This window comes from Hyperolius riggenbachi, chromosome 2 (assembly GCF_040937935.1).
Source record: "Hyperolius riggenbachi isolate aHypRig1 chromosome 2, aHypRig1.pri, whole genome shotgun sequence".
Classification (NCBI taxonomy): domain Eukaryota; kingdom Metazoa; phylum Chordata; class Amphibia; order Anura; family Hyperoliidae; genus Hyperolius; species Hyperolius riggenbachi.
Window position 1 is genome coordinate 149,489,922 of NC_090647.1, and position 24,967 is coordinate 149,514,888.

General features: G+C 45.9%; 1 protein-coding gene across 1 annotated transcript in view; it reads left to right on the plus strand.

Moving 5' to 3' along the window:
* The first annotated feature begins 23,990 nt into the window (after window positions 1–23,990).
* Window positions 23,991–24,967, plus strand: part of LMBR1L (limb development membrane protein 1 like) — a 100,081-nt gene continuing 99,104 nt past the window's right edge. Inside the window, exon 1 of the mRNA XM_068265191.1 lies at window positions 23,991–24,234. Within this exon, the coding sequence (XP_068121292.1) occupies window positions 24,169–24,234 (66 nt within the window). The 5' untranslated portion in view covers window positions 23,991–24,168. The remainder of the gene's footprint in view (window positions 24,235–24,967) is intronic.

Here is a 24,967-nt window from a genome sequence, read left to right on the forward strand (position 1 = left end):
TTTGCTATGTGGTTGCTATGTAAGCATGTAAGCAGTGCACGTAACTAAGGAAGGCACACTCTTTACATAGCAGTGAGCACTGCTATGTAAGGCTTGTACTGCGGCCGCACCTTCACATTAAAGCAGCTTAATCCCCCTGGCGGTATGATTATTTCTGGATTTTAGAGACTTTTTAAAACATTTCAGACCCTAAAATCAAGAAAAAATGCCTGCAGCAGCCCCTATTCTCACCTCCGTCGTCCGGGTGGCACTGTAACTTTGTGGTGAGATCGATGACGGCAATCTCTCCAGAGTGATTCAGAGCCTCGGAGGATGGGAAGGAGAACGTCAACCGACATCTGGATCCCCGGGGAGGTGAGTAAAAACACCCGCTGCACACTATACTCTGCATAGAGCTCCCGGCGACTAGCGGGATTACCGCCAGGGAGGTTAATGAATCAAATTAAGCCCTGTATGAGAAAACTAAACAATCTGTTGTTTGTCTGCACTAACTCATTGTCTTGTATATGTTCAGTACATGTTTACATTTTCCTTAATGATATCAGTCAGGCAAACTGTCTTTCAAGTCTGAAGATAAACGCATCAAAGATGAAGGAGAAGGACAGCTCTCCATGCCACTTTACCTTCCTAATCCCAGTCTTTATTATACAGTTTATGACTTGACTTCAGTGTATATTTTCTGATATTATGATACTGCCCACTTTTTGTTTTGGATAAATTAAGGTCACACCGAGAGCTAGCCAGATGATATGCTACTGTATAGACTACTAATAGTCTAATAATATCTCCACTCCACATATAGGTCCCCCAAGAATCCAACCCCCTTTATTCCTTTCTCTCGTAGTCTTGTGGATTCTCCTCCCACCTTATAGCTGTCCCTGGTAGGGTAGGCTAGTGGTCCCCCTTCTCTCTTACAGCTCTCCCTCCCTCCACCCTCCCCTTTTAGCTTCCTTGGTAGTCTAGTGTGTGTGTGTGTGTTGGGGGGGCCCTCTAGTAGCTGTTTCTGGTAGTCTAGTGGTTTTCCCTCCCCCCCCCCCCCACCATAGCTGTCCATGGTGGTCTAGTAGTCCCACCACCCCCTCTTATAGCTTTCCCTGGTAGTCTAGTGGTCCCCACTCCACCTAATAGTTTTCCCTGGTAGTCTTCTTGTCACAACCTCCTCCCTTAGAGCTTTCTCTCTGGTAGTTTAGTGCCCCCCACCCTAATAGCTTTCCTCGGTAGCCTAATTATCCCCCATTCCCTTATGACATTCCCTGGGAGTCTAGCGGCCCCCTCCTTTGTACAGCTCTCCCTGGTAATCTAGTGGTCCCTGCAACCCCCCTTGGAGAGGGAGGCATCAGTAAGCAATGTTGGTAAGTATCTCTCCCGTCCCCCAGTACCTGCGGCTATCACAGCGCTCCCCTGGCTTGTACAGCACCTGGCGTCCCTTTGTTGTGTGCACTCTGGGTCCTGGCTGGATGGCTTCATCTCGTCGGGAATAGGTACTTGCATATGTCCCAATTGACCCATAGGGTATGGGCAGCATGGTGGCATAGTGGTTAGTGCTCTCGCCTTGAAACGCTGGGTCCCCAGTTCAAATTCCCGTCAGGTCAACAGCTGCATGGAGTTTGTATGTTCTCCCTGTGTCTGTGTGGGTTACCTCTGGGCACTCTGGTTTCCTCCCACGTCCCAAAAACATACTGATAAGTTGATTGACTTCCCCCTAAATTGGCCCAAGACTATGATGCATACACTACATGATATAGACATAAGACTATAGTAGGGATTAGCTTGTGAGCCCCTCTGAGGGACAGTTAAGTGACAAGATATACTCTGTACAGCGCTGCATAAGATATCGGTGCTATATAAATACTAAATAATAATAATAGGGAAACATGGAAATTTCCTTCTGTGCAGTGAATCAGCTGTGTGTACTTATTGTGACCACTAGATGACAGCATTGCTGCAGAGTTTTCTATGTTAGCATTTGTGGAGACGCCACGTCAGTGTTCATCCTGTAGTTACTTCATAACCTTTCTTGTATATTGATCAGCCACAATATTAGGAAGTGAAGTAAATAGCATTCATTATCTCATACAGTGCACCTGTCAAGGGACAAAATGATGGTGAGCACTACCATCAGTCTGTCTCATGCCAACAGTAAAGCATCCTGACACCATTCTTGTGTGGGGCTGCTTCTCATTCACGGGAGTGGGCTCACTCACAATTCTACCTAAGAACACAACCATGTATAAATAATGGTACCAAAACATTCTCTGACAACAACTTCTTCCAACCATCCAAGTTGGTTAAGTTTGGTGAACAGTTTGGTAAAGAAAAATGCCTTTTTCAGTATTCTATGGCACATAAGGCCAAAGTGATAACTAAATGGCTCGGGGAACCAAACATTCAGATTTTTGGTACATGGCCAGAAAATTCCCCAGAACCAAACCTGACAGCTAGCACAAGATTTTATACAAACCCAGCTTCCTTCAGCCCCCTTCAGTCTGTTAGCTTCCTCCATGACAGGCCGTCCCAGCTGTTGCACCACTGAGTCCACAATCTAGCCAGGTTGTGGGCAGCTGTGCATGTGTGGTCCCAGACAGGCAGCCTTTTGGGCCAATCAAAGTATGGGGATCACATCCTACAAAGACACTGGACCTGACAGGGCTCAGGGTGGGATTAAAGAAGCAGCCGGTACTTAGAAAGGAGCAAGCATAAGTTAGCAGCGCACGCTACGCAGCACTACAGCGCATATTGGGCTCGATTTACAAAGCCATTATAAATGCTATTGTGGCCATGATAAGCTCATTGCGCGGGTTAGCGCGCGTACAGGTTTATGTGTAATAGTAAAGGTTTGCGCGCATTAACTTTCCCGTTCACGTGTTAACATATGGCTGTTCCTGCAGGCCCTGACACTCTTCAGGTGGGAGCTCCTGGACACAAGGAGACCACCACTCAACAAAGAATCCACTGATAAAAAAGGAATCAGGGCTCAACCAAATATTGCCTTATAGCATGTTACTTCTTCATTGCATTGATTTGCAAGCAAAGTAACAAACAGAACACTGGCACAGCGTTTCGGGATGGTTTGACCTATCAAGAGCCTCTCATAATAGCCCGAAACGCCATGCCCGTGTTCTATTTTACTCTGCTTGCAAATCAATAAATGAAGAAATAACATGTTATTTCGGGCTTGTTCACACATACGGCGTTTCGCATTTTATTTTAGCGCCGGTGATTTTTAAAAACGCCTTGAAATCGCTAGTGCAATGAATCCTTACGGGACAGTTCATATCAGCGAGTTTCGTCTGCTTTCCGCTCAGCAAAGCACCGCATGTACCATTTTTGGGTCGATTTTGCTACAATGGTAGGTATAGGAAAAGTGCAAAACGCTCTCTTTATCAGTCATCGATTTCGATTTTAGATGTGAACACAGCCTAAGGCAACATTAGGTTGACCCTTTGTTCCTTTTGTATCGCAGTGAGTTCTGTCATGAGGTAACTTCCTGTGATCAGTATGAGAGAGATAACACCAAATTCACCACACCTGGTTCCCATTCACACCTGAGATCTTGTAACATTACTGAGTAACATATCCCCAGAAGGGGCAGAATTTTGACAATCTTCACTTATTATTGATTTACTAATAGACCTAAGCCCGTTTAAAAACAGGCTCTAGGTCTGTCACCGTTGCATGTGAGCGTGCATTTGCGCCCACACCAGCCCGCCCCCCCCCCCCCCCCCTCCTGGCCTTGTCCTCCCCCTGTCCCAACGGTTGTCCGTGCACATGCGAAGTAGCGCAAACGCACAGACCCAGGGACCCAAGGACAAAGGAGGACGCAGGGACACTTGAATATTTTTATATAGGATAACATATTCTGTGGCGCTGTACAATGTAAGAAACAAACATGCGGTACATAATTATACAGACAAATGTATACACCAAAATACAAAATTGGTAAAACATACAGACTTGGTAATTACAGTGACAAAAGTAACATGAATAAAATAAGTAACAAATTCCAAGACACAAAAGGGTGAGAGAGCCCTGCCCTTGCGAGTTTACAATTTAAAGGAATAGGGGGGTGTACTTAGGGGTGTACTCATTTTTGTTGCCAGCTGTTTAAACATTAACGACTGTGTTGAATTATTTTCATTAGAGAGCAAATTTACACTGTTATACAGCAGAGTCTCTAATATCCAGCACCGGCGGGGATTGCCTGATGCCAGTTACATGTGCTTGGCAGTTGCTTGAGCAACCAGCCTAAAATGCACAAACCTCCCCCCATGTAGCAACCTTACCACATACCTAGCGGGCTGCCAGTGGCTTTCTAGCTTTTCCGTGCACAGAGGCCTGCATGTCAGCTGACCTGTATCTTGTTACGTGACTTGGCCGACTTGCGTGCATGAACGCCGGATGCCAATAGGAGCCCGCTAGGTGATGCAGAAAGGCTGCTACACGTCGCTGAAGTTTTGGTAAATATTAGTAAGTAAGAGAGTCTGAAGCCTAAAAAATTATCTGTTTTCAATAGCCAGTCCTCTTCAGCATTAAGGCCATACCTGAAACGCTGCATCCGTGCAGCAGAACAAGGTTTTATCCCCCCAAATCCTGGGCCAAAAATCCACGACTTTCCAGGTCGCGGATTCTGCTGCCCAGGGAGGCAGAACTTTGAGCTGTAGCTCTGCCTCCAGTCCAGTCAATCTCCGCGGATCTCCGCCTCTCCCCGCACCTTTCAGTGAAAGAAGACTGAGAGAGACGGGAGGAGGAGGGGATCTGCGGAGATTGACGTTAGTAGAGGCAGAGCTACTGCACAAAGCTCTGCCTCTACCCAGAAGGAGCCCTGAATTTTGGGGGTGATTAAGGCCTCGTTCTGCCTCGGGAATGCGGTGTTTCAGCTATGGCATTAATGCTGAAGAGGACTGGCTATTAAAAACAGGTTGTTTTTTTAGGCTTCAGACTCTCTTTAAAGAGAAATCGTAACCAAGAATTGAACTTCATCCCAGTCATTAGCTGATACCTCCTTTCACATAAGAAATGTTTTCCTTTTCTCACACGGATCATCAGGGGGTCTGTATGGCTAATAGTGTGGTGAAACCCCTCCTACAGTGTCCTGACAGTTTCCTGTCTGTGAACTTCATTGCATTGTGGGAAATAGCTATTTACAGCTGTTTCCAACTGCCAAAAAAGCAAGAAGCATCTCCTTCCACTGACATAACCTGCTAGCAGTAAAAATGTCACCATGTGTTAAATGTCAGAATGTAAATCAGGGAGAGGAAAGATTTTACAATAGGCAAACACTGACTAAATCATTTATACATAATTCTTGCAAAAATGAAGCACTTTATTACATTATTTTCACTGGAGTTCCTCTTTAAGTAGTCTCAAAACTCGCCCCATGCAAAGTCCCCATTACCCCTCAGGCATGCCGATTAGTTGAGACTTCCGGTTGCCTGAATTCCGAATAACGGCGACTTTGCTGTACAAGGTCTACACTGATCATTTAACATTGTATCAAAGTGTTGCCCCATGAAAAGATATAATAAAATATTTACAAACATGTGAGAGGTGTACTTACTTTTGTGAGACACTGTACCTATGGCATGGACAGCACTAGAGAGATATAGATTATGCATCATGTGGTTTCTTACTGTAAATAAAACGGAGGACATTAAACTAATTAAGTCTACTCACTTTGCAGCAAACTCATGAAATGATAAGCACACTGTAAATGCAAAACAGCATATTTATGTTTTTAAACCTTGAAATCTCCATCTACATGAGGCTGTATAATTCTGTGCTCTACTACAGCGATTCCTCGTCCAGGGAGCACAGAATGATTGCTTGTGACTCAACACATCCTCCACAAAGCTCAGCCTATTTAAGACTCACAGCTTATGTCATCACTGATCTTTACCCAGCTATCTGTTTCACACTTGACACTTGTAGGTGGATTTTCTTCTCTCCCACCACTTGAACTGGCAGTTCAGTATAAAACATATTAGACAATGAATGCCGAAGCTGCTGTCTTCCTAATCAAACAATATTAATGAATTCTGAATAATTTCTAAAATAGGAGATTAATCATGCAGCAAATGAATCATGCAATATGCATACCCATATTTAATTAACAGGACTATCGCCTTTCTTAGCCTAGTAATGACTCAGTCTCAGTTCAGGAAGATGTATGGCATTGTCTAGAGTGTAACACCAGAACATAGTGCGCTATATATTAAATCCCAACAGTGAGACATAGCTGGCGTTTATCGATTCTGATTTTTCGGTAAAGGGGGAAGTGTTCCGCGCTGTACACATGGCGTATACTACTGTAAAATAGTGATGATCGTGATCTGCTAATTACGATTACAAACATTTTTTTGTACACTTTTGCAATTACGTCCAAATATGTCATGTCATGTAACATTTAACTGCTTTCATGTAATCCATTCATAATTTTGCGTAATTTTGTGCCTACTTAATAACAAGGCCCCCATACATGCTATCGTCACCAAAATTACAGGATGTAAAAGCGAAGGGTGGGAACAAGGACAAAAAAAATATTTTAAAATAAAATACCTTGTAGTTTTAGAGAAAATCAATTTTAAGTATGCAAAGGAAAACTGTTTTTTAAACTCTGGGAGCTCATTTGCGATGTGTGATTTTCTGTGTTTGTTTCCAATTTATAAAAGAGTGAGCAGAATTTTTTTTTTTCACCAGCAATCACCAGCAAGCTAAGAAAAATGTCAAAATTTCGGTGAGTCCACCCTATGTGCGTTGCTAGGTGCTGTCTGCTGTGTTGGCCCATGTAATTGCTCTGGCCATACAATTACATGGGGATGTTCATAACTCTACGTTGTAACAGACCACTTTATTCAGGCACACTTTCTACTATTTGTATCTGGAGTTGGACAGGAACTCCGGTGCAAATAATGTAATAAAAAAGTGCTTAATTTTTACAGTAATTATGTATAAATGATTTAGTCAGTGTTTGCAGCCTCCCTTTTCCATCTGCAGGCTTCTTTTTTATATTCAGTAACCCTTGTGCCATATTAAGCCACCACTTTAGGCAGCAGCCACCCAAGGCTCGGGCCTTTGTGGCCTTTCCAGAACTCTGGCCCTGATTGGTGAGGCACCTGCGGAAGAGGCATGGAACCAACAGTAAGTGTAGAGGTGGGACCTCAGAGCATAATTTATTTTGAAAGACGTTCCTCAGGCACCAAGGTTTCAAGAAAAGTTTTGATTGTAGGAAATAGTATTTGATTGGTTCTTGTATAGAGGAATCTCCTTAAAGAGGAACCGTAACCAAGAATTGAACTTCATCCCAATCAGTAGCTGATACCCCCTTTCCCATAAGAAATCTTTACCTTCTCACAAACGGATCATCAGGGGAGCTCTGTATGGCTTATATTGTGAAGAAACTCCTCCCACAGTGTGATGTCAGGACCATGGTTCTGACATCACACTGTGGGATCCTTGTTGCATTGTGGGAAATAACAGCTGTTTCCAACTGCCAAAAAAAGAAAGCATCATCTCTTTCCACTGACATCACCTTCCAGCAGTAAAAATGTCACCATATGATAAATGTCAGAATGTAAATCAGGGATATGAAAGTTTTCACAATAGGCAAACATTAACCAAATCATTTATACATAATTACTGTAAAACTAAGCACTTTTGTTCATTACATTATTTTCACTGGAGTGCCTCTTTAAGTTAGCCATCCTGATTCAAGACTTCTTGTGTAAATAGAAAGTGGACCTTGCAACATGACATTGACCCCACAGATGCCGATAAATCCACCAAAACATAGCTGCTAAAAAATAAATGGAGGAATCTGAAAATGTCAAAGTCTAAATTGAAATATCGTAAGAACAGGCTGTGTGTAAAAGATCCCATCAGACATGTATATTGGGGCCTCTTACAGACAGACGGCTGAACTGCACGTGTATGGAGCAGCTCAGCATCTTCTCTGCCAGCCATGAGCACCTTTTGGGTGCAATTAAAATGACATGCAGTGGTGTTACCTGATGGCCAAAAACCACAGCAAGTCACATGTGAGTATATCCACGCCTGCGCTAAGACATGACTCAACAGGAAAGCCGACTCTCCAACGTCCATGCATTTGAGCAGCTAACAGGCAGTGAATTCACCTTCAGCCTCCTGTGTGAAAGAGGCCTTAAAGGATACTTGAGGTGAAAGTGATATGGAGGCTGCCATATTTATTTCCGTGTAAGCAATGCCAGTTGCTTGGCAGTCCTGTTGATCTCCTGGCATATGTAGTGTCTGCGCCAAAACCCTGGAACAAGCATATGGCTAATCCAGTAAAACCTGAGTCAACTGAGTAAGAGTGCCTGAACTGCATATGCTTGTTCAAGATCTATGGCTAAAAGTATTAGAGACACAGGATCAGGAGGACTGCCAGGCAACTGGTATTGTTTAAAAGGAAATTAATATGGCAGCCTTCTTATCACTCTCACATCGGGGTCCTTTTAATCAAATTCTTGAGCTTATCCTTTCCAAATAGAGCCATAGCAGGTCTAATCAACTTTTTATATGTTTGGAGTTTTCTATTTTCTTTTTTGGGTGCAATTGTATCACTTTTATTATCATATACTGTTTGGATGAAAATAAAATATTAATATTTAGAGAAATGGAAAAAATAGATGAGGTGTAATATATTTTTTATATGATTGCATAAAGCTAGGTCAAAACAATTGGTTGCTCATTCTACGTGTCAATGCTACCAAATAATAAAGTCCACAGAGCAATCAGCTAATTAAATCATATCATAATAGTTATTTCCGTTCAAAGTCATGTAGAGCAGTTGCTAACACCCATCATCTTCACTATTTAAGCTAGTAATTGCCGCAGCTGATTTGCATTCCATAGCTGTGAGCTCAGGAATGAGAGTTTAATCAGCGAGTGGATGTTCACACGCAATCACTACCGCAATCAAACAAATACACTGTTCTGTGTTTGCAATGTAATAATACACACACAACACCGTAGCTCCCAACTGTCCATTTTTTGGAGGGACAGTCCCTCTTTGGGAACAAAACACTGTCTCTATTTCTTCCTCAGATGTCCCTCTTCCAGGATTGGTCTACAGATGTCGGAAAATACTGTGTACCGGTATGTATTTTTCTATTGATAATCTGTCTAATTGAAACTTTACTCCCATCTGTTTAAATGAAATATATATATCTTTTGTTTTCAAATAGTAAAGGAGAGGAAGGAAAGGAAATTGAAAGAAAACTAATGATGGATCAGTTGATTTGAAATATAAAACAACTAGTTAATTAGCCCACCCGTTAAAAAACGGGCACTAGGGCTGGGGCACGGTCCCCTTCCCAAGGACGCCCGCCCACGCGCACGGAGGCACTCCCTGACGCGCGCACAAACCCTTTTACCTATATGCTTTGGAAGGGCAGTCATTTGGTCTCCCCTAATTATTTACCTCCCCAGGGTTTAATTTCCCTGCAATTTTTGTACCAAAAGTGGTACAATTTCTTTAAATTGTAAGCATTTTTTGCGGACAGCTTGCAAGTTGCGTGTTTTTTTTTTTTTTTTTACATTTTAATTATAAATACATTTTTTACATTATCATTTGCTGCTATGAGCCGTAGTGCTGCCCATAGCTTTTTATTTTTTTTTTACACTAACAACTTTTTATATTGGATCCAATGCAGATGTTTGTATTGAATCCAATACCAAAAATTTGAATTTACCGCCTGGTGTGATGACGCTGCGCGTGCCTGACACCAGAGGACACACGCAGTGTTATCAGAGGGATACGCCGAGGGACGTGATCACTGTGGGACAGGAAGCAGATGAAGGAGGAAGAAGAAGAGATCGCCGCCAGGGATCACCACGAAGAAGACTGGAATATGCGCGCAGGGAAGCCGCGAAGTGCCTTCGAGAAATCCTGCACACCAGCGACGCTGCAGGTGACTAATACGTATCAATTACTGGATGAGCCTGACTTGTCCTTACCGATTACAGCTATTTTTTAGGACGAGTTAGACTCATCCTTAACTCTAATGCTGGGTACACACTGAGATTTTCTGGTCGATTTACTGTCAGATGGATTATTTCCAACATATTCGATTTGCTTTTCGATCGTTTTCCAAGCATTTTCCGATCGATTTCTGTGCACTTTAATAGGAAATTGATCGGAAAATGCTCGGAAAACGATCGAAAAGCAAATCGGACATGTTGGAAATAATCGACCTGACAGTAAATCGACCAGAAAATCTCATAGTGTGTACCCAGCATTAGTGTAGGAACACACTAGGCAGAATCACATATATGTTTTCCATAGAACATAGTGGAAAATGCAAATGTGATTCTGCCTAGTGTGTTCCTACCCTAAGAATGTTAATGGGGGGAGGAGAAGCACTCAGATTCCACCATAAATCCCCCCAGGGCCTACTGCCAGTTGTGTGGCTCCCTGAACACATAGCTGTAAGATTGGACAAGGGTCCTCTGGAAAGAGGAAAAAGCTTTGTCAATCCTCTTTTGCACTGCCCTCCATTGTTATGGACCATGTGGGCTGATGCATTGGGAGGATGAAGTCCTACACTGGTGGATTCTGAATTCCTTGGGGAATGCTAGTCTACAAAAGGTTAATGGGGTTGGGGTGGTGGGGATGGAGTCTTTAAAAATAATAATAAAAACCCCTGCTTTTGCACTCTCTCACATGTATGGGCATGCGCAATGCTGTCATAAGGTTTATCGCCAGTCACCACCCTACCTGGCTGCTGTACAATTATTTATTGTACAAGCAGGTTGCAATCTGCCATGTGTGTTAGCCAGTGATGTATAGGGAAACGTGTTTGTGCGTACACTGCTGTATTCCTGTTAATTTAATTGGAGACATGCGCAACTGCAGTGGCAGCTGGCCATGGCTTTTTGCCTAGTGTTTAGGCTGTAATGGCAGCAGTAAGCCCAGGGATGTACAGTCCCTCAGCTTACTAAATCTAGGAAACAGTGTCTTCTCACCACCTAGACATCTCGAGTCTTCAGTGGGGAGATGGTGAAGAGTGACCACATGAGAGTCAGCAAGGCCAGCTGTGACTCAACTCTTCAGTTCTCATATGGACTGCAGGATTTTCATATAGATGGAGAAGAAAATGTGTTAATGGTAAGACATAGCATCTGTGCACTTACATTATACCTCCCACAAAGAGCAGAAAGAGGGACAATCTTTTTCTATTTTTATTATTATTATTATCATTTATATAGAACCAAAATCTTCCATAGCACTGTGCAAAAAACATACAATAATGGGGAGCATAGATACATGAGCAGTTTAACACATTGTACAACCAGAATCCAGCAACATAAGTACCAATACATACAAATAGATTGAAAATATCACCAGTACTGGTACATGTTCATTTGGTAAAGTGCAACAGAAACAGGAAACACTAGGGGGAGGTCCCAGACCTCTTCTCCATCTATACTCATGGCCTGGGGCAATTAATAAGCTCTTTTGGTTTCCATTATCACCTTTATGCTCATGACATCCAAATCTATTTCTCAGCTCCTGACCTCTCACACTATTATCTCCAGTTCCTGTTGTTTCTGCATTAATATCATCCTGTTTCCTCAAACTTAACATGAGTAACACATGAGTCTTAGTAAAGGTGGCCATACACTGGTCGATTTGCCATCAGATTCGACCAACAGATGATCCTGATCAAATGATCTCTGATCAAATCTTATCAGAGAGGGATCGTATGGCCACCTTTACTGCAAACAGATTGTGAACCGATCACAATCTGTGGAGCTGCCGCTGCTCCTCCCCAGTTTAAGTAGCCATGTGTGCTTCAGTATTAACAGCCCCCTCCCCAGTTTAAGTAGCCAGGTGTGCCTCAGTATTAACAGCCCCCTCCCTAGCTTATATAGCCAGGTGTGCCTCAGTATTAACAGCCCCCTCCCCAGTTTAAGTAACCAGGTGTGCCCCAGTATTAGCAACCCCCTCCCCAGTTTAAGTAACCAGGTGTGCCCCAGTATTAGCACTCCCCTCCACAGTTTAGGTAGCCAGGTTTGTCCCAGTATTAGCAACTCCCTCCCCAGTTTAAAGGGGCGCTATGGCGAAAAATTGCAACATTTAAAATATGTGCAATCCTAGACAAATAAGTACGCTTCTTCCAGAGTAAAATGAGCCATAAATTACTTTTCTCCTATGTTGCTGTCACTTACAGCAGGTAGTAGCAATGTGACAGAAGCGACAGGTTTTGGACTAGTCCATCTCGTCATAGGGGATTCACAGCAAGGCTTTTATACTTTATAAAGATATTCCCTAAAAATGATTTAAAGTGGATCCGAGATAAACGTTTACTCATTGCATAATTGTGTTCCTTTCATAAAGTTGATAGGGCTTTCCTCAAGCCAAATACTTTTTTTGTTTTGTTTTAATACTATAATTCCCTATAAACTAAACAAGCCTTGCCCACAGCTTCTGAGTGCCTGGACATTTTTCAGACTCATGTAGCAAGGACTTATGGGAGCTCAGTCTGGGCAGGAGGAGGTTACTAGCCAGAGATTTCAGAGGCAGAGGGGAGGAGGAGAGGGGATTGAGCTGAGGGCTGCAGATGCGATCAACTTGCATTTGTGTAATGTGACAAAAACAGAACATGGCTGCCCTCATTGTATCACAGAAAAAAATAATCATAAACTGTTGAAGCTGTTTGCAGTTCGATTTTCTGTATAATCTATCTTTTGATAGTTTAGATCTAAATCTAAACTTTAGATAAGATATATAGACAAGTTACTTGTCATAGTTTTTCATCTCGGATCCGCTTTAAACATTGATGCTGGCCAGCCTCCCTGCTCGTTACACAGTTTTTTGGGCAGTTGGACAGAGCAACTGCCATTCACTAAGTGTTTTTGAAAATAAATAAATCCCTGAGAACACCCCCCCCCCCCATGAAGAGATGGACTAGGCCAAAACATGTCTCATTTATGGCTCATTTTACTCTGGAAAAAACCTACTTATTTGTTTATGATGTACCCTAGTAATAGCAGCCCTTTTGCCAGTTTAACAAGGCAGGTGTGCCTATTATTAGCAGCCTCGATGCAGGGTCAGATTCAGTGCCTCCTTTCCTCCTCCCTACCTGCAGAGTTTTGAGCGGAGCATAACAGGCTCACCTAATCACAGTTTCCAGCTCCGTTCTCTAAGGCCACAGCGTCACTCTTCATGTGACCCGCTGGCCATGTACTGATGGGGGGTCACATGATGCAGCTGTAGCCATGGAGATTGGCACTGGAAGCTGCGATCAGGTGGGCCTGTGTTATGCTCTGCTTGCAACCCTGCAGGGATGAATGAGGAGAGGACAAAGGACTGAATCAGGCTTAGCATCGGCAGGCCGGATGAAAAAGCCGGGCCACATACGGCGCGCAATTTGCTCACTACTGCTCTAGATTGTAAGCTTTGAATTGTTTGAAATTATTTTGGCTGCCGGTCTGCTGCCAGGCAGTGACACCTCATGCAGGGCCGGTTCTTGTAACAATGGGACCCCTGGGCAAAGTAAACCCAGGGGTCCCCCTGACAGACTCCCCCCCCCCCCCCCCCCCCGACTATAAAGCAGCCCTTTTGTTGCAGCCATATTTCCCCACAGGGCCACTGAGTTGGCTGTGCAGCCTCCCCACTCACCCCCAACTTAACTGTGGTCCTCAGGGCCCCACAATGTCTTCGACAGAGTTGCAACTCACCTGTCCCAGTGGGCATGCTCCTCTGTCACCCACACTCGCTAGGACAGGTGAAATGCTACTCTGCCAAGGATGTGGCAGGGGAGTACAGTTAAGTTGGTGGGGAGACACCTTCGTGGCCCCTATAGGCTCTGGGGCAATTGCCCCCTTTGCCTTTATGGTAGCGCCGGCCCTGACCTCATGGCTGTTTGGCTCTGCTGACAAACTGACAATCAAGCAGCTAAAATCATTTTGGTCTTAAAAATGTGATATCTATCACTGTGTACACTGGTTATCACGCTCACCTTGCAACAGATAGTAGACTATCAGGTTTGAATCTCAGTAATCTCAGATAGTGTCAGTATGGAATTTGTATGTTCTCCCCACATTTGCAAGGATTTCCTCCAGGCATTTTAGCTCCTTCCCCTCCCGACCCGCATTTCTAAGCATGCTGGTAGGTTATTTAGATACTCCCCTCCAAGGACAGGTCCTGGATTGTGGAAAAATGTTGTGCTAAGGCTTGCAGCAGCATCAGAAGAATTAGAAAGTAACGGGACCCGATACCGGAGCTGCAGGCAGTGGAGGACGGCGGCGTGGGAGTGATCTGTGCCCATGAGGTTGGAGGAAGCCCCAGGTATGTATAAAAAGGTAAGTATCTGTGGTCTCTGGTTTCCTTTAACCAGTACACTATTCACAAACTGTCAAACTGCCTTGCTGAACATCTGCCTCCAAGGCTCCTTTCGGACTGGATCTATTAATGGACAATATAATATCATTGCAACACAGTGTCATTATATTTCTATGGTGCATTCACATCTGCATTGTGGTGCAGTGGATCTGTCGGAATACAACAATGGTCACAGAGTATGTAGTGGTTCCAGATAAAACAGAGTAAGTGTGTAGAACAAATGCAGGTTTACTCAGTGTCAGGGAGAGACTCACCTCTTCAGCGGCGGCCAGTATGGACGCCGCTCGCAGCGCTGACGTCACCGGATCCCCGAACTTCCGGTCGGCATCAGCTGGCGGCGCCGGCGGCCGTCACAGCCACAAGTCATCATTGCAGGGCCGGGCAACGCGCTCACGCACGGAGCGTCAGGCCCTTTATGCCCTGAGGAGAAGGTTGCCTTGATCCGCCCTGTTGAGGCACGCTCCGCCCCTTGCTGACATCATCCGGGGGGTGGGGGTTCCTGGAGGAACAATCTGCATTTAAGCAGCAGACTGTCAGTACTCCTTGTCCGCTGTAGCGATCACACTCTGTGCTAGCTCTCGGATCCACAGTATACTTATATATTGGTTACGCCAATATATAGGTACTGGAAGAAATATACCATTGTATTTACCTGTGTCTTTGATCTTTTGCCTGTCCTTGACTCTGAGTTTGCCGAATCCTTCTGTACTGCTGCCTATCTGATTTCCCGTTGCCTACCTTGCTGTGCCCTCGTTTACTCTCTTGCCTACCGTCTCTGTACCTCGTATCTCTGATCTCTGTTGCCGAACCCCGGCTAGCCTTCTAGACTCCGCCTCCGCCTCCTGATTCTGTACCTCGTATTTCTGATTACCTGTTGCCGATCCTTGCTTGTCGACCATCCCCGCCAGCGGGCCCTTGCCGCTGGACGGTAGTCTGTGTTCTGTGGGCCCTCGCCACAGAGCAATACGCTATTATTGTTTGCACCAATCATTACACCCCATGTGGGTGGACAGAGGTTAGCGTATATATCGGATTATCGGTGAGACTGCAGATCACTTATAATCAGGTATATCTGTATTTCTGGCGATACTGCAGATCTCCAGAGATCAGTCACTCTCTGTCCTCTCTAGTTGTTACGGAACGTGACAGTACAGCGGACCAATTAATATGGAAGCCCTGGTCCAGCAGGTCAATACTCTGACTACAGTCGTTGCTCAATTGGACCAGACCATTAAAGACCAAGAAAGGGGCTAACACCGTCAATTGGTCTTCCGAGGCCATTTCCGCTTTTCAAAACCTTAAGACAGCGTTCTGTTCCGCCCCCATTTTGCATCACGTGGATTCTTCCAGACCATTTATTGTGGAAGTAGACGCATCTGAGATTGGGGTTGGGGCAGTCTTGTCACAATACACCGGGTCACAGGGAAGACTCCATCCCTGCGCTTTTTTTTCGAAAAAATTTTCCGAGGCAGAGAAAAATTATGATATTGGCAATAGGGAATTGCTTGCTGTGAAGTTGGCATTTGAAGAGTGGCGACACTGGCTTGAGGGGGCAGAACATGTGATCACAGTTTATACAGATCACAAGAATTTGGAGTATCTGAAGGGGGCTAAGAGATTGAATCCCAGACAGGCACGGTGGTCTTTATTTTTTTCCCGGTTTGACTTCATTATCACATTCAAACCGGGAAGTAAAAATGTCAAAGCAGATGCCCTCTCCCGATGTTTTGACATAGAGTCGGTATTGCCCTCTGAACCAGATCCAATTTTATCTGAGAAAGTGGTGTTGGCTTGTGTAGATTCGAGGGAGGATCTTGCCTCTGTTCTTCTTCCTCATCAACCAGACAGTCCGACGGGGAAGCCACCTGATCTGATGTTTGTTCCGTTACAGTTTAGGTTACAGGTGTTGCAGTTGTTCCATTCATCCAGACTGGCAGGGCATCCTGGAATTGACAGAACCAGAGAATTGTTATCCAGGAGTGTCTGGTGGCCCAACTGGAGGAGGGATGTCGAGGAATTTGTTGCCTCTTGTGCAGTATGTTCACGGAGCAAACCCTCACATATATCCCCAGTAGGTACCCTCCAACCCCTGCCCATACCCTCTGAACCCTGGACTCACATATCCATGGATTTTGTGGGGGAATTGCCTTCTTCAGATGGTAACACGGTGATTTGGGTCATTATTGACCGATTTTCTAAAATGGCTCATTTTGTGCCATTGAGAAAATTTCCCTCCGCCAAGGAACTGGCTGAGCTATTCGTAGTCCATGTCCTTCGCCTTCATGGGGTCCCAGAGAATATAGTGTCTGACAGGGGGGTACAGTTTATCTCGGAATTTTGGAAAGAATTTTGCAGAGTACTAGGAATTACGCTTTCATTTTCATCTGGTTATCACCCTCAGACCAATGGTCAGACAGAGAGGGTGAACCAGTCACTGGAACAGTATCTCCGGTGTTATGTGGCAGATAACCAAACAGAATGGGTACAATACTTACCATACGCCGAATTTGCCCATAACAATCTCCGGAGCTCTTCCTCAGGGTTTTCACCCTTTCAGATTGTTAATGGGAGATCTCCCAGGTTTTCCCCCTTTCCTGTTAGTTCTTCTCCTTTTCCTGCCCTAGAAAACTGGCAGGAGACACTAAAATCCCGATGGAAGGAAGTAAATGCCAATTTAAAGAAGTCGGTTTCACTCCAGAAAGTACAGGCTGACCGAAAGCGTTCACCCGAGTGGGAGTTCTCTCCCGGGGATCTTGTATGGATTTCCACTCGGCATATCGCCTTACGGCAACCTTCAGCTAAGCTTGGGCCTAAATTTGTGGGTCCATATCCAGTAGCTAAAAGAATCAATAAAGTTTCTTATCAGATAACGTTGCCTCAATCTATGCGTGGGGTGAGAACATTTCATGTGTCATTACTAAAACCTGCGGTGCATGTGGACCCTGGTCCTCCTCCTGTGTTAGTGGATGGGGAGCCTGAGTATGAGGTCGAGAGAATATTGGATTCTCGATTTCTTAGGAGGTCTCTCCAGTATCTGGTTCATTGGAGGGGATACGGTCCTGAGGAGAGATCATGGGTACCAGCTCATCATTGCCATGCACAAGAACTCATACAGGAGTTTCATGACTCCCATCCTGATAAACCTTCCTTAGCGCGTTCGGAGACCACGCCTCAGGGGAGGGGTAATGTCAGGGAGAGACTCACCTCTTCAGCGGCGGCCAGTATGGACGCCGCTCGCAGCGCTGACGTCACCGGATCCCCGAACTTCCGGTCGGCATCAGCTGGCGGCGCCGGCGGCCGTCACAGCCACAAGTCATCATTGCAGGGCCGGGCAACGCGCTCACGCACGGAGCGTCAGGCCCTTTATGCCCTGAGGAGAAGGTTGCCTTGATCCGCCCTGTTGAGGCACGCTCCGCCCCTTGCTGACATCATCCGGGGGGTGGGGGTTCCTGGAGGAACAATCTGCATTTAAGCAGCAGACTGTCAGTACTCCTTGTCCGCTGTAGCGATCACACTCTGTGCTAGCTCTCGGATCCACAGTATACTTATATATTGGTTACGCCAATATATAGGTACTGGAAGAAATATACCATTGTATTTACCTGTGTCTTTGATCTTTTGCCTGTCCTTGACTCTGAGTTTGCCGAATCCTTCTGTACTGCTGCCTATCTGATTTCCCGTTGCCTACCTTGCTGTGCCCTCGTTTACTCTCTTGCCTACCGTCTCTGTACCTCGTATCTCTGATCTCTGTTGCCGAACCCCGGCTAGCCTTCTAGACTCCGCCTCCGCCTCCTGATTCTGTACCTCGTATTTCTGATTACCTGTTGCCGATCCTTGCTTGTCGACCATCCCCGCCAGCGGGCCCTTGCCGCTGGACGGTAGTCTGTGTTCTGTGGGCCCTCGCCACAGAGCAATACGCTATTATTGTTTGCACCAATCATTACACCCCATGTGGGTGGACAGAGGTTAGCGTATATATCGGATTATCGGTGAGACTGCAGATCACTTATAATCAGGTATATCTGTATTTCTGGCGATACTGCAGATCTCCAGAGATCAGTCACTCTCTGTCCTCTCTAGTTGTTACGGAACGTGACACTCAGTGACCTGGTTTCCATTTTGCCTACAAATAGGTCTATTGCTATTCAGCCCAGGGGCACAAATATTATGACATTTTTGAAAGCAATTGTGACTTTTGAAGGTCAACGTATGTAAACGTATAGCTGCATTTATAGAATAAGTTCAGGAAGAGATACAAGGCTTATTCCATTTAAGATGGCAGGGAGATTTAGGTATGAAGGACGAGGTGGAATGGGGGGAAGGGATATTAAAGCATCATAAGGTCTTAATTTCAAGTAGAGACTGATTAAATCATACAAATAATTCATCAGACTTATTTCACCACGGTCATACTGCACAGAATGGACTCCAAAGCTAATCCTGTGTGCGCCAGATGTAGCACTGAGGAAGGAACATTTATATGCCCATTCTGTTCAGTACAATGGTGGACTTAAAGTACACCTGAACAAAGAGTGATTCAGACACTACCGCAAAGGGATCAGCAGGGTTGCCAGGTAACTGGTATTTTTAAAAAGAAATAAATATGGCAGCCTCAATCTCCCTCTCAATTTAGGTGTCCTTTAACTTCCATTGTAGTCTAGCTATCTGCTAAGATAGCCATTTTGGTAATTATGGTATCAATCTCCTTACCCAAGAGTTAAAATATCTCTGTTATACTCCTGTGTCATTACGTTAAACTAGAAAAAATCAGCTTAAAGGGAACCAGAGAGGATGACACATACATACCTGGGGCTTCCTCCAGCCCCATACGCACGGATCGCTCCCACGCCGCCGTCCTCCGCTGCCTGGATCCGCCGCCACCGGGTCCCGTCATTGCCGCGAGTCGGCAAGTCGGCAGGCGGACGCGGCCAATTCTCCGCATCACAGGGTGCTCTCCCCATACAGATACGCATGTGGCTGCTTACTGCGCAGCCGCATGCGTACGTGTATGGAGGGAGCCCCTGTGATGCGGACAATTGGCCGCGTCCGCCGGAAGTGACGGGCCCGGTACCGGCGGATCCAGGAAGCTGAGGACGGCGGCGTGGGAGCGATTCAGGCTTATGGGGCTGGAAGAAGCCCCAGGTATGTATGAAATCCTTTTCCTTTTTTCACCCCCGTTCCTCTCTGGTTCCCTTTAATCAATACAGAGATGCCCTGTCTGTTCTGTCAGAAATCAGGCAGCCATACAAGCATGAAAGCAATCTATATGATCTTTGCTTAAACAATAGATTTCCAGGTGAACTTTCAGCATCTATAAGGCTCTCTGCACAGTATTTATTTATTGTATTTATAAAGCGCCAACATATACGCAGCGCTGAACATTAATTTAGGTTACAGACAATATTTAGGGGTGACATACAGCAATTTGACAATACAGGAATACAAGAAAACCAGATCATGCAGCACAGTATGAGTACCCGGTAATGCTTAGTCAGTCACTGGATGGAGCATGGAGATTAGGCAAGTTAGGTTCACTCAGATGCATAGCATGGGTTCACAGTAATGGAGGTGCATGATCAGGTAGGACACAGAAGGAGGAGGACCCTGCCCAAAGGCTTACAATCTAGAGGGAGAGGTAAGGACACGAACGGTAGGGGACCAGAGTTCAGCTGTGGGTTTAGAGCACTTGTGAGGGGTAGTAGGCCAGAGTGAAAAGGTGAGTTTTGAGGGCTTTCTTGAAGATGTTGAAGGAGGGGGCTGCCCTAATGGGTGGAGGTAGGGAGTTCCATAGTGTTGGAGCAGCTCTTGAGAAGTCCTGGAGACGTGCATGGGACTGGGTGATGCGGGGGGCGGTTAGGCGAAGTTCATTGGAAGAGCGGAGTGAGCGGCTAGGTGTGTACCTCTGAGTAAGATCGGAAATGTAGGTTGGACACAGTATCTTGAATCTGATTCTGGACTGGATAGGGAGCCAGTGGAGGGATTCAAGGAGGGGATCCGCTGTGGATAATTCTGGCTGCAGCATTCATGATGGACTGCAGTGGGGCTGTTCGGGTCATAGGGAGACCAGACAGCAGGGCGTTGCAGTAGTCAAGGCGGGAAATTATGAGGGCATGGATGAGGAGTTTAGTGGTGGCAGAGGTCGATTGCGATTTTTAATCGAGTTTCACATGCGATTCCGATTTTTAATCGGTACTGCATGCTGCGTTTTTTTCTGCGTTTTTCTTTTGATAGCATCCAGGGAAAATCGGAATCGCAAATCGGATTTGCAGTGTGCAGCAGGAAGCCTAACTCTGTCACCTCTAAATTGTGACTGCATAGCATGACCAAGCTGCAAGTACCTAAAAAACATCCAATTTCCAAATTGAAGATAATATTTGAGAGCATGAAAGGTCAATTATCAAAGGTCTTTTCGGAATCAAGGGAGACTATTGCCCTATTACCTGGATTGTCATGGGCCACCAAGATGTTTGCAGTCTGTACTCTTATGGGGCATAAGACCACCCTTGTCCGGATTTACAATAGTACTGAAAAGGAAAAACAAGAGCTACTTACCTGGGGCTTCCTCCAGCCCCTGGCAGCCGATGTGTCCCTTGCCACAGCTCCGCTCCCAGCCGGTGTCCCCGGGTTCCCTACATTGAACACAGTGAATCCAGCGCAGGAGACTTGGGCGCAGGAATTACGGCTATAGCAGCGCAAATGGAGTAACTTCGGCGCCGTCAGAAGATGGAGCTGAAGTTGCTTTTAAAAACACAATAATTCGGCAATTGCTGGAAGCCAAATTATTTACTTCCCCACCATCCATGGCGCCTGGAGGGGGGAATTTAACACGGCCGAGAACTTGTGCAGCAGCAGGCCATATACCAGCCATTATCCAACACAGGGACCCTCAGTAGGATGTTGGGCTTCAAATTATATTTTAATGACATAGGGCTTGAAATAATGGTCATTTGATCTACCCATATGATAAAAATAATAATAATCTATAGGACTTTTATATTGTAACAATGCTAAGCATATTTTAAGTCCCTTTAAATTTAATTACCTAACAAATAATTCCTTTAAAACTATTTTAAAAAATGTACGGTTAATCTGATAATAAAACATAACCACTGGCGCATGGAAGGGGTTGTTCCGGGTGTCTGGAACCACCCCCTTGCACCTAGACCGGAAGTGCCTCCGGAATCTGAGCAGCGGCAGCCACTGAATGTAATAGTGCAGCTGCCGCTTGCTCATGTGTGTGCGCAGTAGGGGGGCCCGCTAGCCGTGTGGGGGGGGGGGGGGGAGCGCTGTCACCCTCCCTATTGAGGGACCCCCCAGCCAGATATGCTGCTTCTTCCCCGCAGCCCCGCAGTCTCCCGGAGGCAGATCAGGGCTACGGCAAGATGGCTGCCGAAGCCCTGCTCTGGAGACTGTGTCTCCAGTACAGGGCTTCGGGAGCCATCTTGCCGTAGCCCTGCACTCTGCCTGTCAGCGCGGGAGATGTGCTGCAGGAGGATCATCGGGGAGCTGGTGCCAGATGCCAGGAGAGGAGAAGACTTCTGTCAGGTAAGTGATTTGTTTTTTTTTCACAGGTGCATTTTTTTTCTAGTTTCTGCTGCCCACATTACGATTTTCAGGTGTCTGCTGCCCACATTACGATTTTCAGGTGTCTGCTGCCCACATTACGATTTTCTGGTCACTGCTGCCCACATTGCGATTTTCAGGTGTCTGCTGCCCATATTACGACTTTCAGGTGTCTGCTGCCCATATTACGATTTTCTGGTCACTGCTGCCCACATTGCGATTTTCAGGTGTCTGCTGCCCACTTTACGATTTTCTGGTCTCTGCTGCCCACATTGCGATTTTCAGGTGTCTGCTGCCCACATTACGATTTTCAGGTGTCTGCTGCCCACATTACGATTTTCTGGTCACTGCTGCCCACATTGCGATTTTTAGTTGTCTGCTGCCCACATTATGATTTTCAGGTGTCTGCTGCCCACATTGCGATTTTCAGGTGTCTGCTGCCCACATTACGATTTTCAGGTGTCTGCTGCCCACATTACGATTTTCATGTGACTGCTGCCCACATTACGATTTTCTGGTCACTGCTGCCCACATTGCGATTTTCAGGTGTCTGCTGCCCACATTACGATTTTCATGTGACTGCTGCCCACATTACGATTTTCTGGTCACTGCTGCCCACATTACGATTTTCTGGTCACTGCTGCCCACATTGCGATTTTCAGGTGTCTGCTGCCCACATTACGATTTTCAGGTGACTGCTGCCCACATTGCGATTTTCAGGTGTCTGCTGCCCACATTGCGATTTTCAGGTGTCTGCTGCCCACATTACGATTTTCTGGTCACTGCTGCCCACATTGCGATTTTCTGATGACTGCTGCCCACATTGCGATTTTCAGGTGTCTGCTGCCCACATTGCGATTTTCAGGTGTCTGCTGCCCACATTACGATTTTCTGGTCACTGCTGCCCACACATTGCGATTTTCTGGTGCCTGCTGCCCACATTGTGATTTTCTGGTGACTGCTGCCCACTTTACGATTATTTTCTGATGACTGCTGGCTGCTGCCCACATTACGATTATTTTCTGATGGCTGCTGCCCACATTACGATTATATATATATACACTGGCTGTATGCAGGGGGAACTGGCTATATGCAGGGGGATCTGGCTATATACACTGGCTATATGCAGGGGGAGGCATCTGGCTGCATACAGTGGGTATATGGGTATATACAGGGGGGGGGGGGGGGATCTCTGGCTATAAATACAGGGGATCTGACTATATACACTGGCCATATATACAAGGGGGATCTGGCGAAATACAAGGGGGAATGTACTGAACGGGGAGTTATCTGGCTATATACTATAAATGGGGATCATATGGTTACTTATCCTAACTGGGGGGGGGGGCCTCATCTGGCTACCTGTGTGATAAATGGGGGTCATCTGGTCACCTATACTAAAGAGGGGTGGGGTAATTTCGTTATCCATAATAAAGGGGGGTTATCTGGCTACTTAATCACTGCCACATTATATATATTTTGGCGAAACGCTACTGCATCATGTGTATTTTGTAGGGAAACACTAAGCATTGTGTGTATTTTGTGGAGAAATGCTGTGCATCATGTGGATTTTGTGGGCAAACGCAGGCGCGGTAGTGTGCGGCTTGCCAAAAGAGACCTATCAGGAACACCCCCCCCCCCCCCCCCCCCCCCTTGAAAATCCTGGATTTGCCCCCTGATAACAGCTGTCATGTCAGAATTACTGTGGTTAATGAGGTGTGCACGGCCCCATGTCTGCCTCCTAGCAGCAGCAGCTCACATCTCATTGGCAGCAGTACTTTTTCTATTATCTAGTATTTTATGGTGGACTGTCCCAGGCCAGCAGCCAGCCAGCAACACGTGACGTGTCTGTACAGCTGTAGTACTGCAGCGACTGAAGCCCTGCGTGCCTCATTATCTCCAGAGACCAGGTCCTTTTAAAATGATGAACTCTGTAGATAAAAGGGTGATAGGCTTCATCCCAGCCCATCACACACAATAGCCAACCGTTAGTGGCTGCGTCAGTATTCTCCACCAATGGCAGTGAGGGCTGGCTTTCTGTGGCCGCTGCCGTAGGCCGGGGAGTGGGCGGGGCTCATGCAGCTGGAGGAGATCCCATGTATGTAAGCAGTCGCTGCTGCCGAGCTTCAGAAGGGGCTAGTCTGTAGGGAGTGCGGAGAGGACAGCGGGAACACTGGAGCCCTCACCGGTCTTCTTCTCCCAGGGTGGACGCAGGAGCTTCGGGGCCGCCATGCTGCCGGAGAATGGAAGCTGATCAGGATGTGTCGCTCAGAGAGCAGCTCTTCCACGAGTGGGTCCGGGAATGCATAGTGAGTGCCGGGCAGCAGGCGGTTAATCCGGGCTGGGAGGGGTTAACCCGCTCATTGCCGGAGTTTATGAGAGATATTGTGCCAGTGGGGTTGGCTGCGGTGAGTTGGTGGGTGCCTTCTGTTGTCACCTGTGGCTTATCAACTGCTTCTTAGTTATTGTGGAAGTAATGGCACAGAAAGCTACTAATAGCTTGCTAACAGAGTTAATGCTATGGAGATCGCCGAGCATCTCTATTGGGGATGTAATAAGGCCACGTTTACAGATGCCTTTTTGAAAGTACTTGGAAAATGACTGACAGGTCTGATAAGGTTTCTGATTGATCTTCTGATCTTTTACAGAAGTGATAGGAAAATTGATTGGAAATTATCGATTTGACCCATTGATCTGATGGAATATTGTGTTGTGTACCAGGCATTAGGCAGCTAAACCAAGTGTTTTACCCCTGTATAAGTGCAGCAATACTTATACTTGCATAGTCCTGTATGCATGCCAGATGCTGGCTCGAGGTGGTCTTTATTGGGTGACATGGTATTGGTTTTTGGCCTGGCAGAACTTGCATCACTGAGGAGAAGTTTAGTATTACGTAGGGGTGAACATGTTGGATCCAGCGTAAGAGATTTGGGCGCAGCTGGTGCCACCATAAACCGTAATAGGAATTATGGCTATAGCGATGCACAGTGAGTAACTTCTGCGCAGTCAGAAGACGGAGCTGAAGTTACTTTTAAAACCCTG